Source organism: Poromitra crassiceps (genome assembly GCF_964638095.1).
Source record: "Poromitra crassiceps genome assembly, chromosome: 11".
NCBI lineage: Eukaryota > Metazoa > Chordata > Actinopteri > Beryciformes > Melamphaidae > Poromitra > Poromitra crassiceps.
This window is the reverse complement of record NC_139643.1, coordinates 34,868,878-34,878,515: the sequence shown is the minus strand read 5'-3', so window position 1 is coordinate 34,878,515 and position 9,638 is coordinate 34,868,878. Positions and strand designations below refer to the sequence as shown.

The window sequence follows — 9,638 nt, the reverse complement described above, 5'->3', positions numbered from 1 at the left end:
CTCCCCCACCTTCTTCCCCCAGGTCCTCCAAGTTTAATTAAATGCCTCTTTTTGACAGCCATTAACGACTGCCATTCGTCACTGATGTGTCTGTGGGTGTGTATGTTTGTCATGTGTATAGATGGATGTGTATGTGTGGGTGTGTGTCTGTGGGTGTGTACGTTTGTCATGTGTATGTGTAGAGGGAAAGGGAAAGGACTGGGGCAGGATGGGGGGGGCAGCGGCGGCCACCCGGCACTAATTGATAAGCAGGAGGCCCGGGCCTCACGCCTTCTCATTAATGACAGCAAACAAACAGCAGTAATGGAGTGTCTCTGTCTCTGTCTCACCCTCCACTCCCACAGTTCTCTGGCACCGACACACTTGTAGCCCACCTGCGTTGGCCTCGTGTAAATTATGAAGCTATTTATGCAAATTATCCGCATTTTTTTAATATTTTTTATTGAGGTTTGAGAGGTTTTTATGCCGTAAATGATGCTACTGCTGAATAAAGCACCCAGTGCTTTCAGGTTGTACGTGGGCCGTGTGCACACATGTATTAAAAGTGGGCTAGATTGATGGCCACCATAAGACTGAGATCAAGGGATTAGCTCAGCTGGAGTCGAGCACTAGATGGTGAACTGGTTGTTGTTGTTGCTGACTGATTACATTGATCAAAAAGCCTAAATCCACTTAAGCCTGCCCCCTACATCAGAGGCCCCAACTCTGTCCCTTAGGGACCCTGAGCACTGCTAGCTCAGTCCCTATTAGACGGCTAGAATGAGAGCCAGCAGTACCTGTGGTCTTGTGGACCAGAGTTGGCAACTACGGCTGTGTTTCTTTCTAAGACACATCTCTCTCTCTCTCTCTCTCTCTGTCTCTCTCTCTCTCTCTGTGTCTCTCAGCTGGTTGATGAGGAAAAGTCTGCAGTGATCACAGAAATGGAGAAACTGGTGGAATTGTGCCAACAGATGCAGACGGGGACCAAGACTCCTGTACAGGGCAAGACTGCCACCTTCCAGAAGGTACCCAACCTGTGCCCTGTGTGTGTGTGTGTGTGTGTGTGTGTGTGTGTGTGTGTGTGTGTGTGCGTGCGTGCATGTGTGCGTGTGTGCATACGCATGTGTCTCTGGGAGGATAATTAGCTTTGACAGCATCGAGCCCACGTATCCAACAACAATTAGGCATCGGCAGATCACTGAGCACACAAACGAGCGTGACTAACCGTGTTACTTCGCAACAGGCTGGCTACGGCGCGTTCCTCAAGCGATCGACTACAAGTTACACCATTATTGAAAATGGGGAATCGAGATTAATTAACGTCTACGAGGAAGTAATGAGCTTCTCGAGCAGGGAGGGGGCGCCTTCGGTCACCTTTGTAATAACGGCGAAGGTTGGCATGGAGAGGCTGCATGAAGAATCGTGTGTCCGCTCTGCTGATGAATGAGCGTCTCTCTGATCTGTATTGGTCTCTATCTCCCCATCTCTCCCTCCTCCATTCACTAATAGAAGAGCGTTCTGTCTGTCAGGGGGTGACAGTGCACCAATCAGGGAATGGAAAGGTCTTTGCCGAATGCAGATTAGATGTCACGTGTGTGTCTGTGGGGAGATGGAGGGGGGTGGTGTATGTACCTTTGTCTATATTCTTATGCATTATTTTGCAATTAATCCCATGTGTGTCCATTCTGTCCATTTTAAACCATTTCGTTACTGTAGGTAAACAATGTATAATCCTAATTTAATTTCTTTGCGCGTCTCTCCAGGTGGACTCTTCCATTCAGACCACCAGAGGCATCTTGACCGTGGTCCTGTCCCTCCTACCAGTCTGTAACAAGCTCAACCGAAAGGTGACCACTAATAAATGGGACAGTAGACACACAGTACACACACAGTACACACACAGTACACACACAGTGCACACGTGCTTCTGTAACAGAATGGATAAAGTCCAGCTCAGTAATGATGATTTAGTCCAGGAAAGGATGATTCAATCGGTTTTGCATGTCGACTTTAGCAAGAGTTTGTATAAGGCGGCCTGCCATCTGTCTGATTTAATAGCTTTCTCTTTCCTCCCCGTGTCCTCTCCCACTGCAGTACAAGTCAGAGAGGAGCAGCCTGGGCTCCCCGCAGGGCTGGAGGGAGAGGCAGGATGAGTCCACACCTGTCAAAGACGACAGCGCCCTCAACGGCAAGAACAGCAACGGCTTCGGGGTCAAGTCCTTGGAGCAGCACATGGCTGGTCTCAACCTCCTGGAGAGCAAGTAATCCAGGAAATAGTCACCTCATTTGTCCCATATTCACCCCTCGGAGCAGCACATAGCCGACCTCACCTTTCTGGAGAACAAGTAGCCCATGAAATAGTTACTCCCCGACATCCTCATGTCATGCAGCCACCAGAGGGGGGTAGAGCCGCGGGGTTGGAGTTGCCTCATAAGATGCTTGCCTTGGGTCAGAGTCTATTGCTGTCCCAATGTTGAAAAATAATCAGGTTTACAGAGAAAAAAACTGATTCAAGATCTGTGCCCAGGGGCAATTTTACCACGGTTCACTCGTTACCCGAAGCACTGCTTCCACCCCAGCCCACCAGAGGGGGACAAGCAGTCGACATCATGACTTTGCCATTTGCAGTGGCGTGAGTCTCCTTCACTCTGAGAGGATCACACCAACTGATTTGGAATCAGGTTTATCACTTCCCTGGCTAACGATTGAGTTCAGGATACGGAGATGATAAACTGATTAGAAATCAGTTATGAGGAACAGCAACTCCACTATGATGCTCAGCCATGCATCTGGTTTCACTACGTGCCTGTGTGTACCCAGCCCATTTGCTTTGTGGTGTACTGTAACCGTGTTGCACATTCTAGCCAAATGAGAGAATAGGGTAGAAAATGTTGAAAACCCACCATGCATGACGCCATCGTCACCAAACCGTTGTGTTTGAGTCTCTATGTTAACATCAGCTTTGTAATGTTAGCCATAGTGGTACACCAAGTATGTTCCAGAATCCAGACCATCTACATCGTAGTCAGCTTTCTTACTTGGATAAGAATTTTAGATGTCAACCATATGATTTATAGGTATATTTTCCATAGTATTAGCAGTGGAACGTACGCCATGCACCATCTTAGCAACAAAGTGCGAATGAGAAAATCACGAATTGATGCCAAATATGATTGTTGTCCATGGAGACGCTACGACGTTTGGTTTGCTACTCGACTCGAGTGAAACATAAAGCTCTTACTCCTCCAGGGTTCATCCACGGAGAAGGTTATAATTTCTATCTGGGCCTGGTTTCTCCACAAAGATAAGCTTATTAGTAAGATGCTTTTGGGAAATCAGGACCTTACTCACTTTCTACTGGCTTGAGTATTATCAAATCATATTCAGTGTATACTGTTTGATTTTATTTCTCACTAGAAAATGAAAGACTATACTGACCTGGCACCTGTGTCAAATTAATTGTGAAATGGAGCCTTGAAGTGTATTTGTTATGAAGACTATCGTGAAGCTGCCTAGTAGGCCAATATGTATTAAATGGTATATGGTATGTATAATATGGTACTTGAAGCATAGATATGTATACAGTATGTATGTATCCCAAGGTCATGACTTTGGTACTAGGTCAGGGAGTGATGACTGAACTGAATAACGTACATTAAGCTTTAGAGATGCGTTGTACTGTATGAGAGCAGCTAAGGATGCTGGTTATTGTAGTGATGCTACAGACTGAAGAAATAATAGATATAGTTTTGGACCATCTATCCTTTTGACATCTGAATGGTTAAAGTGACACAAATCAAAAATAAACAATATTTTTTCTTATATCACTGTTTGTTGTTTTTATTGATATTCTCCCAGAAAATTATCATTAAATTAAAATTGGTGTTTAGCAACAGAATTGCCATAGAAATCAACACACATGTTTTACTCTTTTCCTTATTTTTCCACTAATTACAAAAACAATAAAGTACTTAAAAAACAGAGGAGTACTTCCTGAAACCTCCTTTCAACCTTTTAACTATGAAAAATAAATGCAAAAAAAAATATATATATTCTTTCCGAGCTTGTATGCTCCTTCAAAGAGTCCACGATCAGAGGCATAGTGCATTGCTTGCTTGATATCCAAGCGCCCTGCAGCCCGGCACCGCAAGTGAACACCACTTTCCAGGGTGCAAGTGTCCCCACTCTTCATCCAACATGGTGGGAGGGGAACAGAACCGCACAGGGAACAGAACAGCACAGGCTCGGTTGGTTTAAGGCGAGAGCGTCGGGCCTCGTCAACAGGGTTGCGGCTGGGCGCCGCCGGCGTCCCGTTTGGAGACGACACTCTCAAACTGCTCTCTGCTCAGGAGGTTCTCCGTTATGCTCTTGCTCTCCTCGAACTTCGGCAGGATGACGGCAATGTATCCCTCAGTGGACGGCTGGTCGGATTTAAAAGGCAATATAGAAAGTAAGTGTTTGCTTGGATAGGTTTAGATTAAACTTTAATGATCTCCACAGGGAAATTCATCCAGTTTGCCCCCACATGGACCATTAAAATGTCATCAAATCTAACTGCAGCCGTAAAGAACAGGATATGGGTAAGAAATAGGTAAATGGAACATATTGGAGAAAATCACACATGACTGATTTGATGTCTGCATTTACAGATCTACAAATATCTACAATCCAGTAAGGGCAGACTGATTAATTGGCCTTTCCGATTCATTGCATTTTGCAGTCATTTTGAGATAATCGGCATCATTCAAAACCTGGCCGATAAACCAAAATGTCTGCATGTCTGCTCTTAACTGGGACTACAAAGAAATGCTACTTCTGTGTGCACTACACTAACATTATTTATTTATTATACCTGTATTTAGAAATGTTCATTCTCTCAGAAACAAGCTGCTGATGCTGTTTCTGCTGATGAATGCTGTTAAGTGCACTAAAACAATTTTCATTCATAAGTTGTTACTTTTTTTTTTTACGTTTAGTTTATTAAATACCCGTGGACATAAATTTAGTTTATTTTTTTAAGTGCACTGCAGACAGAGTGCAGATCTATTTAAAGGCCGGCTTTACCGTGAATATATATGAATATATATTAATTCTTAAAAAATCTTAAATTTCGAATCCGTTGAAATTTTTGAAATTGCTTGTTCACAGCCAGAGAAAAAAATAAATGAAAAAAAAAAAAAAAAAAAAAATTGGGCCAGGTGACGCGTTTCGCCTTTAAAGGCCGGCTTGCAATTTGGAGACATTTTTTTTTTTTTTCTCTGGCTGTGAACAAGCAATTTCAAAAATTTCAACGGATTCGAAATTTAAGATTTTTTAAGAATTAATATATATTCATATTCCCCACGGTAAAAGAGACAATGCAGACAATAACATTAGTGGTAAATAAATGTTCATTGATTCAGCAATTTTGTGTCTCATTTGTTATTATTAAATTGTATTTTCAGATGCAAAAAACATATAGCCTATATTTGCATCAGGCTATAATCGGTCGCCCTTGCTCTCTAAATGGTTGATGCTCGAATTGATCGGCCGGAGTGACCTAACCTCGCCTCTGACCCTAATTGCGCATTCCATTTGTACTGGGAACTAGGAATCTCCTGGTTCAAAGGTCAGGAACACCCCCTGTGACGTCACCTGACCTGGGATTTCCTACCCCGATCTCGGGAAAGCTTCACCAGCCCCGACCTCAAAATCTAAGATGGCAGCTCCGTACTTCAACAGTACAGAAAGTTGTAGTAAATACGGTTTATTAGCACTTCTGTCTTATTTGTGTTTCATTAAATCTGTCATACACACAGTACTGTCTAACTTCTATCTGTGGACATGTTGATAACAGTGTTTGTATGCGCAAAATACCATGAAATGTGTTGTTATCAACTGTTATTGCTAACAATGGCTAGTCTGGCTAGAGCTAACCATGGCTGGTTTCCCAGATTGTTTTACTGGAACACTGTCAACTCGGGTGTGACCTCACACAACTGGGATATGGTATTCCTAGTTCCCAATACAAAGGAATGCGACATAACCCCCATGCTTAAATCCAACCAATCATAACTGCTCAGTCTGTTCATGTTCCTCCGGTCGATCCATTCTAGTATCGACCCTCTCTAAATATCGGCATCGGACATCAGTCAACCCCTGCAATCAAGTGCAAGAGCAGGATGTGCAACTGCTTCACAGTATCAAATTTACAGATAAAACAATCAATAAGATGTATCCAGATGTGAAATCAATAAGATGTATCCAGATGTGAAATCAATAAGATGTATCCAGATGTGAAAATGTGCCTTCTTAACTATTCAAAGTATCATATCAGATGATAATGATGACGTGACTATTTACCTTTTCCAGCAAGAGTGCAGGTCTTTCTAGAATATTCTCATTGACCTCCAGAAGACGGCCTCTGATGCAGCTGGAAATATACATTTAGATGATTATTTATGACATATGGGCCAAATTCAAAGTAACAAGGCATGAGAGAGGAGCATAACAACATGTATGCTTAGAGAAATAGACCGCCGTCTCACCTGTAGATTGTGTATTCAACCTCGTCAGTGCATGTTATCCTACACAGAGGCGCAAAATCAGTAACAAACTGTCCCCCCTGTAGTGGAAAATTTGTATTTATTGTTGAGAAGTCATTGTGAATAGTTAAATAATTTGTGACGCACAGATAGCACTGTTTAAACACATGGACCAAAATGATCCGAAGCTCAAATTAAATTACCCGCTTGGACTTGCCAGATACTTTGTTGTTCAGGCGACTTAATCCATGACTGATCTGGTAGCTGATGCTTTTGACTGTGCGCCCATTCTGAAGGATGGGGTGGGTCTCTGCTAAAGTGATGACACATATTCTGCAGGGAGCAAACACAAGGGTTAAAGTCTGCATTGTGCTGTAAAATAAATCCACCAAACTAAGGGATGTGATTTCACTTATTTCCTCTTGTAAAAGTTCAGCAGTAGGCTACAGTCTGTAATATTCATGAGTTTATCAGGGATGTAATGGGGGATAAATCCATCTAAAGACAGTTGATCTTCCTTTTTAGACACCTTATGAGATCAATTAAGTAGCATCAAACTTGTAGGTTATATACCGGTATTGTAAATGTCGTTTAGAAAGCATACATTGATTTAAATAGGCTAACTAATTTATGTTTAATGGTGTCATGTCAGCCTTGTGATGATCACCAGCTGGAGGTCATGGATTACGACACCCACCTTTTTATTTGCTTGCTACTAAACATTAGTAATTTTATTTACCTGTTTGAATGCTGCAGGATGCAGTGGTCTTCACAAGCTTTCCCCTTCATATCTAAATGAAGAAGACGACAATGTATCTGTAATTTGTCAGGTAAAATCTTATTAATGTTGTGAACCTATGGTTCAACAAAGATAGCAGATAGTTGCTCCCACCCACTGGCTGCCAGTCAAATTAGCTGTCTAGCAGTTAGCTAACAACATTGCCGAGGATGTTCAATCATATTTACCGGCTCTGTACCATCGTGTGTAATACCGATCGATAACAGATGGCGCACGTGTTTCTGTGTTGTCCACATCAACGGTGTTGTCCTGCTCAGTGTCGTCCATTAAAAAGGTTCACTATATTGGCTATAGCGTTAAAACTGGCGAGTTGTTTGCAGCAGCCTCTGTCACTAAAGTTACTTGCTTGACGGACTGCAAATTGCGTCGCACGCGCACCAGACAGCCCGTCCTTCAAACGGATCCGGAAGATTTGCGAGCCAAATGACAAGCGTTCCGGGGTTAAGGGAAAACGTTCAAAATTTCGGCCACTGCCAGTAGCCTATGCGCTAGCTAGAACAAAAATACCTCGAGTTTAACCGCATCATAAAAAAAAATATTTTCATAGATGGCAGCACCAGCACGACACTTTGGACAAGAGGTGGACAAGAGGCGCATCTTTATTGTCCATCAGAAAGTGACAAAGGCACAGAGATCTACGCTACCTCGACCTGAGGAAAAGGAAAAATCAAGCAAGCAGGTGACACTCATCGACGTGTGTGTGTGTGTGTGTGAGTGAGTGAGTGAGAGAGAGAGAGAGAGAGAGAGAATCAAAGATGGTGCACTTTATCCTGACAATTCTTTATTTGCACTTAAGCTTTTGATATAGCCTAGCTAGCAGCATTTGAATTATTCATTTCACCCCAATTGGATTTGACTATCAGGTCAATTGTCTAATTAAAATTGATGACATTCTAAGATAAAAACAATTGTGCACTTGTTCAATCAGTCTCTCTCTCTCTCTCTCTCTCTCTCTCTCTCTCTCTCTCTCTCTCTCTCTCTCTCTCTCTCTCTCTCTCTCTCTCTCTCTCTCTCTCTCTCTCTCTCTCTCTCTCTCTCTCTCTCTCTCTCTCTCTCTCTCTCTCTCTCCACTCTCCCTCCCTCATAGGCCCCAGCAGAGTCACAGCACAGAACTGCTGATGTACTCCGATGAATTCGCAGCATCATGGCAGTGTGATGATGACTGAGTATTTCTCCTCTCAGATGACAGGTACTGTACGCATTAAGCACAAGTGTGTGTGTGTGTGTGTGTGTGTGTGTGTGTGTGTGTGTGTGTGTGTGAGAGAGAGAGTGAGAGTGAGTGAGTCAGTTTGACTTAATTGGACCACTAGGACGTTCCCATTTTTAACTTTTCTTCGACAACCTCTTGTTCCGCCTCTCTTCGTGTGCTGTCAGAAGAACCATGGAGGCAGTATTTTGAACAGTACTGAAGTGTCCCGTGGAGGCTGCTGCTAGCACCACTTGAGCCTTGACACACAATTTACTCTGGCGTGACTGCCTGGGAATCAGTCAGAGCATTTATCCACATCGTCCACTAGATGTCACACTACTACTAACAACTCTAGTATATCACTGGCACATGCCATTCAAGTCAAACCCATCACCACATGACATGTTTATGCAAATTCAATGCACACTGGGTCCAAATATATTCATCTAAAAACTTGATCCCCAGGCATATTTTCTCAGTTAGTAAGATTGCTTGTTTTTCTGTGTAAACCGGTGTGTCAGTGTGTTATATACTGTAGGTGTCTGTTACATTTAAAAATTGCAGATGGCAGCTAGATGTATCTTGGTGTGTGCCTGCATCGCGGTCCATTATGTAACAAAGAGGGCCCAGAATGAATGGATGAAGGAATGTTCCCCTCCCTGAGGAATCGGCTCTCTCTGACCCAGAGACCGATCAGATTCCAAACATATCTGGCTTGACGACGTGGTTCTTTGACTATGTGGACAACGCTGAGAGAACATTTGGGGGGGGATCGGCATTGCATAAGTCAACTTGAGTGGGATCGATGACTTCATGATGGTCATATAATTGGGGGAGAGAGAGAGAGAGAGGGAGAGACTGGGCTGAAGCTTAGGGGCACAATGAGTTTTCCATGTATCTGCTGACTGCTACCAAGACTTGGAAAGTTTTGCTGTCGGGACCCATCGTAATGTGTTTTTCCATTACTCGCTCTCTGTGGTAGGCCATATAGCCTGTCATTAATTCAAAGATGAAACACAAAACCGGTGTGGAAACAGAGGACACAATGCCAGCTATAGCATCCAGTGTTGCATCGGGTTTGAAATGCCATCACCTCCAATAAACAGGGCAGTCCTTCTTAGCCTGAAATTAACTTTATTTGTGGACA

General features: G+C 43.2%; 2 protein-coding genes across 2 annotated transcripts in view; one reads left to right on the top strand and one right to left on the bottom strand.

The window, feature by feature from the left end:
• ctnnal1 (catenin (cadherin-associated protein), alpha-like 1) overlaps positions 1-2,627 on the top strand; it is a gene marked incomplete at its 5' end in the record, with an annotated part of 60,967 nt that extends 58,340 nt beyond the window's left edge. Inside the window, 3 exons of the mRNA XM_083645994.1 lie at positions 885-1,004; positions 1,743-1,826; positions 2,074-2,627. Of these exons, the coding sequence (XP_083502120.1) occupies positions 885-1,004; positions 1,743-1,826; positions 2,074-2,244 (375 nt within the window). The 3' untranslated portion in view covers positions 2,245-2,627. The remainder of the gene's footprint in view (positions 1-884; positions 1,005-1,742; positions 1,827-2,073) is intronic.
• Positions 2,628-3,855: 1,228 nt separating this feature from the next.
• Positions 3,856-7,634, bottom strand: abitram (actin binding transcription modulator). Its single transcript, XM_083645551.1, has 6 exons — positions 7,470-7,634; positions 7,243-7,294; positions 6,707-6,836; positions 6,507-6,583; positions 6,322-6,391; positions 3,856-4,400 (listed from the first exon to the last, which is right to left on the bottom strand). The coding sequence occupies exons 1-6, from the start codon at positions 7,567-7,569 to the stop codon at positions 4,257-4,259; spliced, it is 573 nt and encodes a 190-aa protein (XP_083501677.1). The 5' UTR covers positions 7,570-7,634; the 3' UTR covers positions 3,856-4,256.
• Positions 7,635-9,638: the final 2,004 nt, after the last annotated feature.